Source organism: Propithecus coquereli, unplaced genomic scaffold, assembly GCF_000956105.1.
Source record: "Propithecus coquereli isolate 6110/MARCELLA unplaced genomic scaffold, Pcoq_1.0 Scaffold89, whole genome shotgun sequence".
NCBI lineage: Eukaryota > Metazoa > Chordata > Mammalia > Primates > Indriidae > Propithecus > Propithecus coquereli.
Genome location: NW_012155173.1, coordinates 786,704 through 804,517, shown reverse-complemented (window position 1 = coordinate 804,517; position 17,814 = coordinate 786,704). Strand labels below are relative to the sequence as shown.

Below are 17,814 nucleotides of genomic sequence, written 5' to 3'. Positions count from 1 at the left end.
TCTTCTTGTACACAGCAACAACGAACCATTTCTCGATTGGATTGTGATATGCAATGAAAGTGGATTGTATATGACAACTGGCGTCAAACAGCTCAGTGGCTGGACCTAGAAAAAGCTCCAAAGCACTTCCCAAAGCCAAACTTGCACCAAAAAAAGGGCATGGTCACCGTTTGGTGGTCTGCTGCCTCTCTGATCCACTACAGCTTTCTGAATCCCAGTGAAACCATTACATCTGAGAAGTCTGCTCAGCTAATAGACGAGATGCACCTAAACTGCAGCGCCTGCAGCCAGCATCGGTCAACAGAAAGGGCCCAATTCTCCATGACAACGTCTGACTACACGTGGTCACACAACCAATGCTTCAAAAGTTGGATGAATTGGGTACAAAGTTTTGTTTCATCTGCCATATTCACCTGACCTCTCGCCAACCCACTATGACTTCTTCAAGCATCTTGACAACTTTTTGCAGGGAAAAGGCTTCCACAACTGGCAGGATGCAGAAAACACTTTCCAAGAGTTCATAGAATCCCAAAGCACGGATTTTTATGCTACAGGAATAAATAAACTTTCTTCTCGTTGGCAAAAATGTATTGATTATAATGGTTCCTATTTTGATTAATAAAGATGTGTTTGAGCCTAGTTACAATGATTCAAAATTCACGGTCGGAAACTGCAATTACTTCTGCACCAACCTAATACTTCTAGGAGAAGTATGCTTCTCCTAGCATGCTTCTCCTAGGAACAAGATAAACCTCTACAAAACCATAATATTAACAATAATTCCATAATATCATGTAACATTCTAGTCCATCTTCAAATTTTCCAACTTTCCCATGAATATCTTTAAAAAAACTTTTTTTTTTTTTTTAAAAACACAATCCAAGTTAGGTTCCTACTTTGCATTAGGTTATGTATCTTAGTCTCTCACGAATAAAATCTTGATGCCTAACTGATCCTGTTGCTTGCTTCATTTGATGTAATTCAAGGGACGACAGTCCTTTCCCTTCCCCTGACTGCTCCTTCCACCACCTGCTCCTGGCACGGGTCTACCCATCCCTGGGGCATGGGGTGGAGGTCTCAGTCTTCTGTCTTTTTCCTCTCCCCTCCCTTCCTGGGGCATATATGACTGACCTGAGGACCTCATAAAAACACACAAAATAAAATGAGATAGGATCAAAATTTCTACAATACAAAGCTGTTTCTACTTGGAAACCAAATCCTTATTTATGGAAAGTCAACTTGGAAATAGTTTTTGACCACTAATGGAATATTCATTTTTCTTCTTCAAATGAACAGAATTACAAGCATAACAACTGAAATGAAACCAAATAACTCGCTGGACACACAGAGAGTGCTTAAACAACAATCAATCGTTGCTTAATTTAAACATCCACACCAATAATAAAACCCCAGGGAGTTTACTGACTGCCAGCTCAGTGCCAGGCCCCGTGGAAGACAGTGCACTTCCAAGAGGTTCATGTTTTCATCTGGAAACAAGCACTAAAGAAACAATCGCCAGGTTGTGTGATAAGTGTGGCATGTGCAAAGTTCTGGGGTAGCACAAAGACAGGAGTAACCAACTTTTCCTAGGGGAGTCAGGAGAATTTACAGAAGGGACCTGCTCTGGGGTTGGATGGGCAGATCAGGAAGGGCCTCATAGGCCATGCTAAGGGGGAAGGTAGACTCTTTAGGGGAGACTAGAAGCAGAGGCTGACACAGCTACTTGTGCATGCTTCCAGTGGTCCCTGCAAGGCCATGTGGGTGCACTTGGTGGGGATGCCAGCCAGGAGCTTGCAGAACAGTTCAGCGATGAGTGCACAGCCTGCACCAAAGCTGTGGCAGAGGTGGTGGAGAGGAGAGGATGCAGCAGTGCTCGGGAGAGAGGCTCTGGGGAGGGGGAGGGGGAGGGTGGAGCCAGGTTCTGGACTGCGGTGCCGTTCTCTGAGGTGGGAGACGGGGAAGGAGGGAGTTTGCTGGGGAGTGTACTTTCAGACTGGAGGCCTGGGGTTTGCAGTGTTGGGAGAACACCTGCTGGAGGTGGTGGGGAGGCAACGCCTGAATGGAAGGGAATTATGCGTGACTTCCAAGCTCAATGAGGCAGAAGGAACTTCTCAGGGCACTCGAGCCAAGGGTGCTGAGGAGGCATTTCCTGGCTTGGCATCTTCTCCAGCCTAGCATGGGACTGGCGCTAAATGACCCGGCTCAGGCCTGTAAATTCTCTGCATGCACAGAGAAGCTGGCAACCACATCCCAAGAGCTGCTCCTGGGGGTGGTATCCCAACCTCTCTGTTGCAGCTCTCTAGAAGCCACAGTGGCATCTGGTTTTAGCTTTGGTTTAACCAATTTTTCAAACTTTACATTAAAGAGGTTTAGAGACCTTTGCTTACATGGGAGAAGAACAGAGGTACTTTTCAATACGCACTTTTTGGAATCTACCAGACTGGAAGGTAGGCAACGACTTTGTTTGCAGGATCAATCATTTGGGGGAAACACAAAGAAGGAGGCCCTGGAAGGGGTTTGCCATGATGTTCTCAGGGGAGCCTTGTCCTCCTGCCTCCTCTCAACGGAGGGCTTCTGGGAAGGCCTGGCCCTGGCTGAGGCCCAGAGCTTTGGTCACCTGCACCCGGGACTATAGTCCAATGTCACCAGACTTGCACAGTCAGTACGTTCCCATAGCCAGGCGGGAGAGCTGTACGTGGCCAAGAGAAGCAGAGGTGCTGCTACTGGCTTTGGAGTGGGAATTAACATCCCGGCAGCGCTGTTCCTGCGTGCGCCCTCACTGGTATGCTGGGTACAAAACGCCTTCTTCCTTACCAGCTCATGGCAAAGACTCCAGTCAGTGAGCACAGATGTGGAAGCATCTAGTGTCCTGTCCATCTTATTAAATGCAGGGAGCAAGCGGCTTCCATGGTGGAGGCAGGGGCGAGGGGAGCTACCTCTGCTTATTCCCCAGAATCGAAGGCGGTCAAGGCAACATACTCTAGCCGAGAGCGCCCAGGCCCTGCTGGGGAGGACACAGCTTCCTCCCTCCTACAGCCATGGAAAGGAGGGAATTTCCATTCCCATCCCAGGAGAGGAAAGCGTGGGGAAATCCTTAGCTCTCTGAGCCCTCTCACTCACCTCTTCCCAGAAGAGGAGGAGGGCCTTCCCCCGGAGCTTGGGAGAAGAAACCCAGCAGACTCCTCGCCCCTTCCAGCTGCGTACCGGCCCCGCGGCAGCTCCTTGCTAGGAGTCCGTGGGCAGCTCTGCCCTGGGCAAGGCCTGCCACCGTGCACTTATCCTGTGTGCACAACTGTCTTTTAAATTTGGAGGTGAAGTTTCAGCAACATTTGGCCTCAGGTTTAACGTTATATTCTCCTTTCAGTCTTATCAATAAAAAAGCTAGTGTTTTTCTCTCATTTGACCGTCCCCTGGGCCTTCTCAATGGACTCTAAACATGAGAAGGGGGAAAAAGTAATTTAAAGCCTTTCTAAACCTGAACATTTGCCAAGGTAGGATAGGCATTCTCGAGTTATTTGGCACTTTTGAACTCTGTGAAGAAACCATACATGATAAGGAAGCAGAGGCCAAACTATTAATAAAAATCTACTTATTTCGCTCCTCACAAACTCTTAGAGGTGTGACATATGTCTGCTCCAGAAAACAAATGAATTATTAGCGAGTTCAGTCAGTTGACAGAGTATCTTTTTTTTTTTTTTTTGAGTAAGGGTCCCCTTTTATTGCCCTGGCTAGAGAGAGTGCTGTGGCGTCAGCCTAGGTCACAGCAACCTCAAACTCCTGGGCTCAAGCGATCCTCCTGCCTCAGCCTCCAGAATAGCTGGGACTACAGGCATGCGCCACCATACCCAGCTGGCTAATCTTTTCTATATATATATTTTTAGTTGTCCAGATAATTTCTTTCTATTTTTAGTAGAGATGGGGTCTTGCTCTTGCTCAGGCTGGTCTCGAACTCCTGACCTTGAGCGATCCACCCACCTCGGCCTCCCAGAGAGCTAGGATTACAGGCGTGAACCATCGTGCCCAGCTGACAGTGTATCTTCTGATTCTAAGTCCATCTTGGGACTGTGCAGAGTGGTCCTGGGGGTGAAGAGGTTGCCTCTGGGGGGCCCTCAGGGTGCTCTGAGCTCTCCTCTCTCATAGCCCTGGTCACTCTGGGTCAGGACTGTCCACCTGCTGGTCTGTCTCCATCACTGTGCCTCGCGGGGTGGGCACTGAGGACTTATTTATCTCACACAGGGTATGTTTCAATGTATGCATGAACAGATGCATAATTAAATGGGAGGGGTGGTCACGGCCTCAAAAGAGAAACTCTACTGAGGCAGAGGGCAAGGAAGCACCTTCTCTCCCCGGCAGTGGCAGCTCTTGCCCTGACACTAAGCCCCCCACTGCAGAGCTGCTGTCCGGGGGCCCCTGCTACCCCTTCGGAGGCCTCCACGGAGCTCCCCAGTTAGCTGCATGGGTACCGGCTTTGCAAGGTGGAGAGATTAATGCAACAATCTCAACAGTCTCCACGCCCACTGGCAAGCTAAGTGTTCTTAAAGAATGAAATCCAAAGAAATGCAAACCCGAGGCAAGGACTCCGGTGAGGTTAGTGTGGACTATTTGGCTAGCTGAAATTATTTTGCCGGGGCACACCAGTTTTAACGGACATATCAAATGACTGAAATCCTTGCTTGGTGACAGAGCTGGCGTGGGCTCAAGGCAGACTGTCCTGGGTTTCTGAGCTGGTGATGTGGCCCTGGATCCCTTCATGTCTCTGAGCTCCAGCTCTGGGTCCATAAAATGGGGCTAATGATCCCTTCCTCAAAGGGATATGGCAGAGGTGACACAAGTTACTGGACAGTGGCGGGGGAGGGGAGTGGTCCTTTATTTTCCAAAAAGAGAATGCATACCGTGGGGCCACATGAATGGTTTAGGTGATCCATGGATGAACACTTAAAATTTTTTTTGTACGCTCAGAAAAAAACTTGGACTAGGACATCAAACCTATGATTTTACCAATATCATTGCTTAAGATGAGGCCAAGATTGGTATGGATGTCAGGTTTGAGGCCATTTAAAGAGAAATATCAAGTAAAAAGAAATAATACAGATGTAGGAGACTGTGGCAAAAATTTCTGAAATGGAACTCAAAAGATTGTTCTTTGAGAAGAATTTCAAGTCCCTAAAACTCGTGCCTGCCAGTAGTGGGTGCTCTAGAAATGCTACCTGTTATGGCCCATGGCTCATCAAACCAGGTACCCAGGGAGGGACTAGAGGACAACCTATCACGGGGGCGAAGCTGGAAAGAGTTAAAAGGAAAGGGTCTGTGGTCCCCCCACCCCTCCTGCAGCTAATCTGTCACCTAATGAAGAAGGGGCCAGCACAAGTGAGCTGCCTGGCAGTTCACATACAGCAAACTGATTAAGAATGTTCAACCAACAGCAGACTGTAGACCTTTCCAGAGAAAATAAATAGAGTGTAGACTGTATGCAAATGTGTTTGTCACTTTGACAGCACGTCTCAATTAAGGCATCTCGCGGCTGTGGGTAGGCTCTCCGGCTGCAGCTGGAAGGGAGAGCCCGCTGCATGGCTGATACTAGGGGCTTGACCTTAATCCGCATGCATGCATTAAAAAAAAAATCCTGCCTTCCTGTACACTTGCATAATGCTGGCAGCCACGTGAGGGAAGTGACAAACGGGGAAAAAAAGCCACTTTCATCCTCTCCAGTTTGCAGACCTGTGAAGGCACAGACAGCTCTTATTTCAACAGAGTTTGGGGTGGCTTTTTTAATTGTTTATCCACCACCCGTGCGCACATACATACTCTTATTCTGCATTTAGCTGGGAATGACATTAAAGCATCTCTACTTCTGGCTGAAATGGAAAGAAGGTCTTTCTCCATTTCAAATAGGGCCTCCTTTTTTTGTGTTTCGAAAATGGAATGTTTAACACCATGAAATCCCTCTCCCCCGCCCCCTCTTTCTCTGTAATGGGCTCCAAACTCCAGCGAGGGGCTCCTTTCATGGGAAGGTTAGTGTGTGCAGGAATGAGGACAAAGGCAGGCAGGAAGCTGACTCTGGAATGCCATGCTGGCGACAACCGAGCGGGGCTGTGCTTTCAGCGTACAGAGCCAGGGAACTGGGGTGCGGGTTTCTCCTGCAGGGCCTGAGCCTGGGGTGGGGGAAGGCAGCTCTTCAGGGGTGCAGACACCAGTGCAATTTGAAAATTCTCATTAACCAAATGAGCACTGCCCTGTGGATGTTTTTTTCTTGCACTTCATTTCAATTTTTATACTATCCTTTTAAGTGTAAAATCAGAAAAGGGGGTGAACCTCCCTAAGTTAAAGATGCATGAATATATTATCTGAAAATATTGATTAGAGAAGAATGATTTCCCTTATAGGAATAACCCACGGCAGCAATTTCGTTAAGTTCCCTTCATTTCTAAATAGCTCAATGCCTGGTACATAGTAGGCACGTGATAAATGTCTGTTAAAAACAGGAGTATTTTAAACGTAGGCATCTAGGCCCTTTATGTGGTGAAACAGCAACCACATTTAGGATAAGAATCATAAAGAATATCTCAATCACGCATCATCTAATAAATGGTTAAAGAATCAGGTGATCTAAAAATAAATAACTTTATAAATTCTTGTTACAGCCATATCTTGTTAACAGAGCCATTTCTTATAAATCAAAAAAAATTATGACTTTTGCTAATCAAAAATTGATTTAAGAGAAGGGAGGATATGCAATCTTTTTCAACCAAAGATATAACCACAGAGAGGAAAGGGATAAAAAATTTTAGTTTCTATAGAGTACAATGTTTACTTAAGGGAAAAAAATCAAACAAATAGACAATTTTTCAAATGCTCGGGTCATTAAAAACAGTTGGTTAAAGAATTGGATCTCTAGAATTGTAGCTTGGGTGTTTACTTTGAGAAGCACGACTCCTGATATTGATTTTCAGGAAGTACATTAATAAAGAACTCCTAATTGATTTTTTTAAGACTTCGCTTGTTGCCTTTTATTTGAAGGTGCAAAGAAGGGCCTGGGATGCTAAAGTGTTCTAATGAGATGCTTAGCTAACAGAGACACCTTAAACGGAGTGCCTTGGAGCGGGGGAGACAGCAGCTGCATTTAATAACTTCATTCAATAGCTGAGCTAGTTTATGACCAGAACCATGCTGTCTCCCTAAAATTTTTGAAAATTCACCTTCAAAACATGTTTGCACCAAATAAACATCTGAAGATGTGAAAAACTCCATCAAGTTGCTTTGCTAAAGGGCTGAAATAAAAAATTGTCTTCTGTATGTGCTACAGCTGCTAAAAACCAAAACCAGAACAGACTGGTACAACGGCCAGGGTACTTACCTGTCCAAAGTGGACTGTGATTGGCCGCCGGTCTTCCCGGAGCTTGGGGTCCTTGGCCTCTACCAGTGGGGACGGTGCAGTCTTTGGCAGCTGCTCTTCTGGGGTGGGGGCACAGCCATTCTCAGTGATGTCCTGCAGGGAGAAGTGTGGCAGGGGGTTGGCATCGGGGTCCTGGCACCTGTGCTCCCTCCAACCCCACAGCTAAGAGGCCTGCAGTGGAATCCCCTTGGGGACATTCCGAGCCTCCCCTCCTGATGGAGATGGAGGAAATAGAGGGCTGACTTGGCTCTTTGACTTTTAAGAACTTGAGAAACCAAAATCATCCATGTTAAATTACAAAGATAACATAATAATTCATAATAGTGAAAAAAAAACCCTTTTTCATCTTACTACCTTACGTAGCTATTTTCATTTTTATATATTCACTTTGTCCACATGCAAATATTTAAAAATTACTTGTGATCACAACTCATGCATAATTTTATATCCTGCTTTTCCCCCAATATATTATAAGCATCTCCATGGTGCTACATAGTCATTATAACAAATTTAATGGATGCATAATATTTCATTGATTGGATGTATAATTTAACAAACCATTCCATTACTATTGGGCATTTAGGTTGTTCCTAATTTTTTTTTTTACTTTCTAAATACCAGGGATAAATATTAAAGTTTTTCTTTCTTTTGTATTATTTCTTCTATGGAAATCCCTAGGAATGAAATTACTAGATCAAAAGACATAAACATTTTTAAGGCTTTTTATTCATTCTACCAAATTGCTTTCCAATTTACATTAACTACCAGCAGTGGATGTGTTACCAGATTCACAGTACTCTTTAGCCTTACCGTTTTTAAAATGTATTGCTAATTTAATAGGTGAAAAATTAGACCTCATTGTTGCTTTAATTTGCATTGCTTTAATTATTTGTGAGTGTGGACATTTTTTCCATATTTGTTTACTGATGATGTTACTGTTAGTGAACATGTATTTGTGTTCCCTCTTTCCTATCCCTAATCTTTCTGGTCGAGAATAAAAAGATTGAAGCCTGAGTTAGGACTCCACGACTAGGGATATATTTAGGGGCCAAAGAAATATTTTTAAATCTAGAAATTTAATTTGTGCTTTTGATGAATGAAGTCAAATTATAAGGAAAAGAAAAACTTCAATGTGCACAAGGCAAGTGATGTCTCCGGTGACTACAGCTGGCAGTTGACTCTACACATGGGTTCCCTGGAACATGGATGGGCCCACTTGTGTGACAAGGATCACGTGTTTTATTCAAGTCAAGAAAGTTGCTTAAATTTTCATTGGAACAAAGCAGAGAATAAATGTACAAATAAATAACATTTAAATAATCATTTTCTTACCAAATAAAAATAACTCACAGCCAGAATGAAATAATGAATACAATTTCCAATTCTTTTCATTGCAAAAATAAATATACATTCTGGTCAAACAAATATATAATCTTGATACTCATACAATTCTGTACATAAGAGATTTTGACAATTGGTCACTCTTAACTTCTCAGCTGAGAGAGAATGGTGGAGCATGGAGGAAAGTGGTCCCTTACTGAATAATCACGCATTAAGGAAGAAACATATATGCTATCTCCATGCCTCGGTTTCCTCAGCTGGAAAATGGGGATATGGTAGCGAGGGAGATTAAAGGAGACAGATAACGTAACAGTGTCTGAAACATTGTTAGCTACTCAGTAAACTACGGGAAACACACACACTATATATCTGACTGTGCGCATCTGGCTGCCTACCTCCTGGCTTCCTTTCCTAAGGAATCATGGCTGCCCGGAGAGGCCAGCCCTGGAGAGTCTCTACTGCTTGGTAAAGAACCAAGTGAGATGATGACCTCTTGGCTGTACAGGGAGGGCTTGGATCAAGTGGCCCACATTGGACCGTCAGTCTCAGCCAGGCTGAACCTCAGTGATGAAAGAGGTTGCCGACAGCCAGTTAGAAACGGCTCTTTTGGAAAGGGGCTGCCCTAAGGTGCTCAGGTCAAGTGGAACAAAGGTTCTGTGCCAGAAAGCAACAGAGGGCCAAAGGGGCATTTTGGATCCAGCTGGAGGTACCTAGAGGACAGATACGAGAGGCTGAATAAGACTAAACATTAACAAGTTCACTTCTGGTGCAGGGAAAATTTTGTGTGCGTCTGTGTGCGTGTTTGTGTTTGGCTGAAAAAAATGGAGCTGCAAGGTAACATGGTGAGAAAATATTGGTAATAATTGAAAACTATAAGGTGATAGCTATTTTAAAAAAAGAAAATGCGGTAGTTTTGGGAAAAGTGTCTTAGTTGAAGCTTGTAAGTAAAAATACTGTCTCCTAGTTTTGTTTTTACCATTAACTAGCTGTCAGATCCTTCTGATTCACTCAACCTCTCCGCACCTATTTCTTTATTTTTACCATGGGAGAACACCAGCTGCTTGGCAAACTTCAAAGCTACTGGGAGAATGGGTTAAACGAGATGAGATATGAGGAAGCTTTGAGAAATGTCACAGCACCGTGCAAATTGAACGTTAGATCCGTACCCCCTGCAAAAGGGAGAGAACACCTGCTAAAAAGAAGAGCTTCCCTTCGCGGAGTGGCTACCCCTGGCAGGCACTTTTCCAGACCTTTGACCTTCATTCTCACACTTAGTTCCCACAATGATCACAAGGTAAATAGGATTATCCCTCTTTTATAGGTGAGGAAATAGGGCTCAGGGAGGGTAAATTACTCAAGGCCACATAGCTAGGAAGTGGAGGCACCCTGAGCAACGTGACTCCTGGCATTTATACCACGTTAACCCATCACAGTAGCACAAGTGAAGGTACTGGGAATTGAGGAGGTGCCCAGCAAGTCATCAGATGTGATCTTCTCCTCGGAAACCCCTCTCGTTACACGGATCCGATGCTGCCGTGCCTTGTGCTATCTTATCTTTGTATCCCTACAGATTGAGAGTTCTTTGGGGTCTCGGTTCTCTACCCTAGAGCCTTGAATCTAGTACACGCTCTCCAATAAATCTTTGTAAAGCTGAGTTAAACATTTGGAAGGCAAATGTGTCCGATACACAAATGTGCCTGCGTGTCAAAAAGCAGTGCTGCACATTCATTTTATTTATTAGAAGATCCAAAGGTGCAAAAGATTTCTTATAAAGTCCTGTCGCCTCACCCCACCAATATATTAACTTTTTTGCTATTTCCTCCACTTGGGGAAGGACAACTGCTTCCTCCTAGGATGCCACAGGGAGCTGAATAGGAGCCCAAGACAGGAAAGAAATAGGGCCAGTTCACATCCTCTGCTGTGCTCACTAGCAGAGAACTTATGCATAGTAAGGAGCCAATAACAGCAACTTTTGACATCCCTGATAAAAAAGTTGTGACCTAAGGACTATTTAATAACTCAGCTGTCAGCGAAGGGCTTGGGAAATAGGTACTCTCATAGTCTTCTGGTGGGAATGTAAACTGGCAATTTATATGAAAAACCTACAATACGTACATGCCCTTTGGCCCACTAATTCCATTTTTAGAAGTTTATCCTAATTAAATAATAAGAATTACTGCAAAGTCTTACTTATGAGGATATTTGCCTAGAAAAAATTGGAACTAACGTAAGGGTCCGACAGTGGGATTGATTAAACAATGCATATATGTATATCACACAAAATTTTATGTAGCCATTTAAAACAATGACATGTGGAAGAAACATTTAGTAGGTCTGGGAGATGTCCGGATGTAGTCAATGAAAATACAGGTTACAAAATGATATTATTTTCTTTTCCCTCTTCTGATTTGTTGAGTTTTCCCCAATAACATGAATTTTGTTTGCAAACAGGCAAAAACTAACTTTCTACATGTCATTTTTAAAAGCAAAACCAAGAAGCTGACAAGAGGGGCAAACCCGTTCCTTCCTGAAGGGCCACACAGGAGGAAGACACTAGACAGAGCTGTAGATCAGAGGCCACCAAGGGTGGCAAATCTCTTCCCAGGAGCCCCGAGGCTCAGTGCAGAGCAACTGGGGTCCTACCAGTTCCCGTCCCTTGGTACAGCAAGAGAGTCAGGAAATAATTACATTCCTGTCATTTTCAAAAATCATGACTGACATCTAACTTCCACCCCTCTGCAGAGAAGGCAGGCATAGCACATGCTGAGTCCTTGGACATGAGTCTCCAAGAGAAATCAGGAGGCAGGGACCCAGGGTCTCGGGAGACCAGAGTGCAAAAAGGGCTCTTAGTGGCCTCGGGGAGGAGCTGGGACGGGGGTTGGATACGTAGGAGCTGAGGACAGGACTTCACGAGGCAGAGATGCGCGAGTAGAGCACCGTGGCCCCGGGAGGGAAGAGCAGGGCCTGCGGCAGGAATGGCAGGTGGGCCAGAGCTGGGGCGTTCCACCCCCGCCCAAGGAGGTGGAAGCTTTGAAAGGTCTGAAAGGTTTTAATTAAAGAGTGACTCAGAGCTGTGTTCTACAAAGATTCTTCTGGTGGTTAAGTGGACGACCTGAAGGGAGGTGATCCTACGTTCTCAAGGTATGTGCACATGGGCCTTTGGGCAGACTGGCTGTCCCAGATGTGGAATATAAGAAAATGGACAGAACAGAAACTCTAATTTACTGAGTAGCTACTAAGCATTGCTATTTAAACACATTATCTCTGCTAATCCTTATAATAATCCAGTAAAAATCTGTATTTCCCCTAGTTTATGGATGAGAAAAACTAGGATCAGAGTGAGCTAGTAACTTACCCAAGGTCACACAGTGAATATTCTACAGAACCAGCACTGAGCCCAGCTGATCTGCCTCAGAAGCCCAAATACCACATCACCAGGTGGGGGAGTTTGAAGGTCCCCACAGTTGTGAGGCAGAGGCCTTCCCATCTCTGCTCACACCGCTGGTGGGAGATCTACCTGGCTCCATTTTCAGATTAATGCGGTGCCCTTCTTTTTCTAGGCTACCTCACACTACAGCAAATGCAAATTAAAATGTGAATACTGATATCAAAATCGTAGCCAAAGTTGGAATCTCTGTGATTGAGGCTGCAGTGTATTTTAATGTGTCTGGAGACAGGGGGCTGACAGTTCTGCGATAAGGTGTGAAAATGTCTGTTCTGCAAGAGTCTACCTGGATCTCCCTGCCCACGAATGCCTACTCACCCCCTTCAATGGGAACTGTTTGGCCAGAAACTCGAGCCTCTGTGAAACCAACTGTGAACCTGCTCCTTTCAATCACAGAGACTCTATCAACAAGCTCGATTTGTCTTTTAAAGATCGAAGATTCAGAAACTTTACAAAGGTTTGTAAAAAGGGCCCATTTGGTTAAATCATTTGGATACTGATGAAAAAAGAGAAAAATTTCAGGGGTTCCTCAATATGCAGAAAGGGTCATCCCTATGTGAATATCTTAATGTTCCCTGTGGGTGAGGAATGCGCACACGGCCATTGCTCTTAAAACAGGGCATTCTCATGCCAGCCTTGCACGGCTCTGCAGCGGGATGTAATTTGTTGACAGTCACAGCCCAGCCACGAGGGACTCTTGTGTGGGCCAGGTCTGGCAGGGAGGCGCTCCACATGAAAGCACTACGCTCTCCCTTAGAAAGCGATGGCTGGGTAGCATCTTTGCCATTTCTTCTTCTTCCTAATTTTGAGCAAGTCAGACTTCAAAGGAGGCCAAGCTATAGAAGAACTTGACCACCTTGCTCCATTTATCTAGAGAAATATGTTATCCATCCTTCTTTTTTTGTTGTTGGGTTGAAGCAGAGCAGATATGGAATAAAGCCACACTATAGGATCTATTAACAATTATTTGCCAATGGTCACACAGATATCCTGAAAGCTCCTATTTCAGATGCTTTGAAAATCTGCAGCACAAATGAACAAGGGATGGAGAAGGGCCCTGCTCGGTCGTATTAGAGACGGACCCTCCACACACCATGATGACCTCTCCACAGGTCGGCCCCACATTTGCTATTTGCAATTCAAACCCAAGGCGAGAGCGAAGAGGGCAAGCTTGGGTTCTTGATTATGTCTGCGAGGTCACCATTGCTATGCAGAGTTAGAGGAGGCCGGGTGGCAACCCAGCACATTTGAAAATTGGATCTTTGTTGGGAACTGCCTCAATTTCATGGCAGAAACCAAACTTGAGACGTCTGTATTAGATGCATCTGGGCAGCCACATAGATATGGTGCCATGTAAAGGGGAGGGGGCAGAGGGGAGGGCAACAAAAAAGCCAAGGAAATATTTTCTGCTGCTGTGAGAGAGGTCAGGTGAAGCCAAGTCCTAAATTAGCTCAAGAAAGGGAGCTGGAGAGCACCAGAGCCCCAAGTCCTGTACACACTGAACAATGCTAGAGTTTCAATTACAAAATAGCTCTCTTCCAGGAACAACTGCAAAACATCAAGTCTGCGGAAATCTGTAAGACCGAAGGGGGGAAAAGTGAAAATTGAAAAGGGTGCACTAATAGATCTGTCAACAGTCCGATGGTGACAAGCCACATTTCTATAAAATGCCTTCACCATTTGTGTCACCTGAAATGTACTGACACTCTCTATAGAACATTATCTCCTGAAGCTATTCTTGAAAAGACTGGCAGGGGGAAGGGGAGGGGAGGGAGACATCTGCTTCAGATACTACCAAGGAACAGAAAGAGAGATGGCGTGGAAGGAAAGTGATCTAGATTGTTTCAACAAACCTTTGAACCACCACATTTAAAAACCTGAGCTTAACTGGCTATTTGCAGAAACGTTAAATATCATAAAAAGGGGATTCTCCTAAGGCCAACGCTTGCACGTGCAAGTAGGGAGGTAAGGTGAGGTCTCTAGCTTAATGGTCTGTAGGGAGCACGTCTGACCGACGAGAGCGCATCTGTCCTTTGCCTGAGGAGGGGCCCGTTTCTTTGCTGACTGCAGGTAACATTCGAATACCAACCAGAGCCTACGATCCAGACATCAAGGAGGGAAAAACTCCCCTCCCTGCCACTCCATTTTCTATCTGCAATACAATTCAGCTACATGCAACTGGGATAGGAGATAAAAAAGGTATATTTAGTGACTTAAATAACATCCAAGTAAAGAATGCCACCTGCCTTCCTCTGGCAGGGTGCAAGAGACTACAGTTTGAGGTCTATCTGGATTTATATTACAGGGTTTTTATTTCAGGACTTGAACCTCAGCTGTTAAAAATTTACTCTCAGCCGAAACTAAGAATCTAAATGCTTAGTCAGAGCAAATTATTTTCCAATTAAAAGAAAGGAATCAATTCCTTCAACCATTTCAAGTTAATTAGAGGTCCTGTCTGACTTTATAAAATTAAAACTGCTTTCAATTTTTTAAAAACTGCCGAGATAGCCAAAGGCCCTTATTAGAGTGGTACATTTGGAGGCGTGGGGATGATGGAGTAAGTGATCCCAAATATCTTTTGGAAAACAAAACACGTGTTTCAGGAAGGCAGTACGAAACACTATGGTGGTACGAGCACAGTCGTTGGAGGTGGAGGTGGACGGATCTGGACTCTAATCCTGGCTCTGCTAGGCTCAAACAGTGTGGCCTCAAATGACTTCACCTCTGAACCTTAGAATCTGTACTCGTGAAATGGGAATAATACCCCACGGGGTTGTTCTAAGGATTAAAGGGGAAAGCTCCTACTCCGGACCACCCTTAACGTGAGCTTAACAAAGGGTGGCAACAACAATAACAATGACAACATCCATAATAATATAAAAATGTCCTCTCTGTTATAGTGACTTCATTGTACAAGTCTAGAGATTCAGACTGGGGGAATCTTAACCAGGATGTAGCCAGTATGATTTCATACAATTTTACTAATGGTCCCAGAAGTCAGTCAGAGCCCTCCCCTCCCTGCACAGAGTCTCCAACATAAACTGCTGGGTTCCTCCCATGCAGTCCGCCACGGTGACGACAACCTGCCGTGTCCTCCTCAAACCCCACCCTTTGTGCAGTGTCTGCGCGGTGGCCGCGTGCAAGCTGGAACCACGGCAATCGCTTCCCTGGAGATGCTTCTTGGTTTAGGTTACGACCAGCCCTGGGGCAGAGGTTGGCTGTAGCGGGGGGGTGGGGAGGCCGAGGGGATTTCTACAGATGCCTGTGAACCTCAGGCCCAGGGGAGTGGGCCAGGGACAGACTGGCAGTGGTAACTCTGAACTTGCTTGCCTTTGTGGGTTTAAGCCACAGTCTTAATGTTATTTGAAGACAGTTTTTTGTCTGTGAATATTTATAACAGTGTGAAAACTCCCGGACAGCTGGTAATGCATTTTGAAGTGTGTTAACAACACTGTATCAAACAGCTCTCTATTGATCACATCATACTTTTTTGTGGCCATGCATTTCATACACGGTGCTTATACATTTTGAATAAGAACTTCAAGTACCTTTTGCTTCAAGCGGTTTTTCACCTCTTTTATTCCCATTTTTGCATGATCTTTTGCCTGCATGAAAAATTAATTTAAGTTAAGATTCCCTTTCTGTTTCCAGCAGGGACTATGCTTGATTTCAGTCCGTCGAGAATCACCTTCTCTGATTACTAGAAAAAGGAAGGAAAAATGGGATCATCAAGTCGAAAACATAATAGCTATGAAAACAAATACAACAGTAAAAGGTGAAAAAAAAAAAATCCCTTAAAGAGGTTGCAGAGATTTTATTTTCTGCATTTTGATGGCACAGTTTTTTTTTTTCCCTTCCAAAGCCCTTCTTCTGCTCTCTATAATTATTTATCTCGGCAGTCTGGTGACAGCCACCAGTAAGAGTAGAGCTGCAGCTTTTCTGGCCGCGAGACTTGGAGCATCCATTATATTTCACCAGGGCAGGGCCTCAGGATTAATTTTCTGCCCAGGCGGAACGGCCGGAACAGACACGTTGCGGGGTTTCTGTAGCGCCGTTTCCTAAACCTCATCCTGGCAGACGCCCTGGCTTTTATCTTATGTCATTTTCGACCTGTGTGGTTCTGTTGGCAAACGCCCACTCTGTTAAAATAGCTACAATTTAAGCACAGAGAGGACTAACAAAATTAAAAATGGCAATAAAACAAAACCTCCCCACTTCAGTGGCTCGGGGTCAAATTAGCAAGCAAGAGAAATCACAGGAAAAAAATACTTGAGGCTTGTAAAAGACGGAGCACCAGGAACTGACGTGTTCTATCTTCACTCAGCTGTGGGCACGAGTCGCACAGATAATGCATTTCCTATGGGGCAGTGGTGACAGAGATGATGAAGAATTTGGGACAAAAATTAAAGGGCGTATCCCACCACCAACACTCTTCAGTAACTTGCAAAGGCGCTGCTTTATTTTGACCTAATAATGGGGATACACATAGGAAAACTTTGCCAGAACACACGCTAGACCATGCCTCTGGGTCTCAGGGATGTGGGTGAGGAGCAGCCTGAATTTCAGCCACCATTTAATTAATTAATTAATTTTTTTATTTTTGGGGGCTGGTATGTACTGTATTCGCCACCATTTTAAAAGCTAAAACCAGTAGTGTCCCATTTCTCTATTGCAGCAACTGTGAACAGCAACACTGTAAATTAAAAACGTCACTGGACTAGTCATAAAATCTCAATGCTAAATAATTGTAAGAGCACTGAGACCTTTGGGAAACAGGGCAGCAGCCCCTGAGTCATCTCTGCGATAGAAGACCACGTGTATTTAAGAGTGTCATCGTGCTAAGAGAACAGATCTGTTTGGATCCTGAGACCAAGACCAGTACTTACGAACTTGTAGACAGTCTTCATGGCCGGATTTGCTTTTGTTTTTACAGTATTCAGAATTGCTCCACTTCCTTTCTATAATAAAAATGTCAATTAGCAATCTGGGCTGAAGACAGAGTAGGCCAACACCAACAAAGACCTCTTCTCTTCAACCAAGTTCAGCAACTTTTCAAAGGGTTATTCAAACAGAGAAACAGTGCTAGATAGTAATTGGTCCCGGACAGTTATGGTCATGGTTATGGCAGAATGGCTCTGGGTGGGTATCTGCAGGGTGTAGGTGTGTGGCCTCGGGGTGGAGTGTGATAACCAGGTTAGGGGGAACCCTGGGCTCAGTGTTCTGCTCAGCACCTGTCCCCTGGCTGGAAGGGAGGCATATCTCAGGCTGTCTGAGGCAAGGGTTTCCCTATAGTCATCTGTGGCTTCTTCAGGAAATTCCAGTTACCACGGACAATACTCAGGTAAGTTTAATACTATGGACTCTACAGCTGACACCAAGCCAGGGCAGGAAACGGGATCCTGATCAGGCACGAACGTTGGGAAATATGCTCCCCTCACCCGTGCAACTTCCTTTCCTCACCTCGGTTTTCTGTGCTGTGTTTTAAAATCTCTCTGGTAGGCTGCTTTCCTTAACATCTAAATCTTGAGAAAAGGAAAGAATGAACAGCCATAAATGTTCACCGTGGCTTTACTATAAATCCAACACACCAACTTCTTGCTCTCTTTTTTTAAGAAGCAGGGGTAAGAGGAGGGAA

General features: G+C 44.7%; 1 protein-coding gene across 1 annotated transcript in view; it reads right to left on the bottom strand.

The window, feature by feature from the left end:
• DENND1A (DENN/MADD domain containing 1A) overlaps nucleotides 1-17,814 on the bottom strand; it is a 567,888-nt gene that overhangs the window by 49,593 nt on the left and 500,481 nt on the right. The window contains exons 17-19 of the mRNA XM_012664446.1: nucleotides 17,066-17,137; nucleotides 15,728-15,784; nucleotides 7,355-7,486 (exon numbers count right to left, since the gene is read on the bottom strand). Coding sequence (XP_012519900.1) covers nucleotides 7,355-7,486; nucleotides 15,728-15,784; nucleotides 17,066-17,137 — 261 coding nt within the window. The remainder of the gene's footprint in view (nucleotides 1-7,354; nucleotides 7,487-15,727; nucleotides 15,785-17,065; nucleotides 17,138-17,814) is intronic.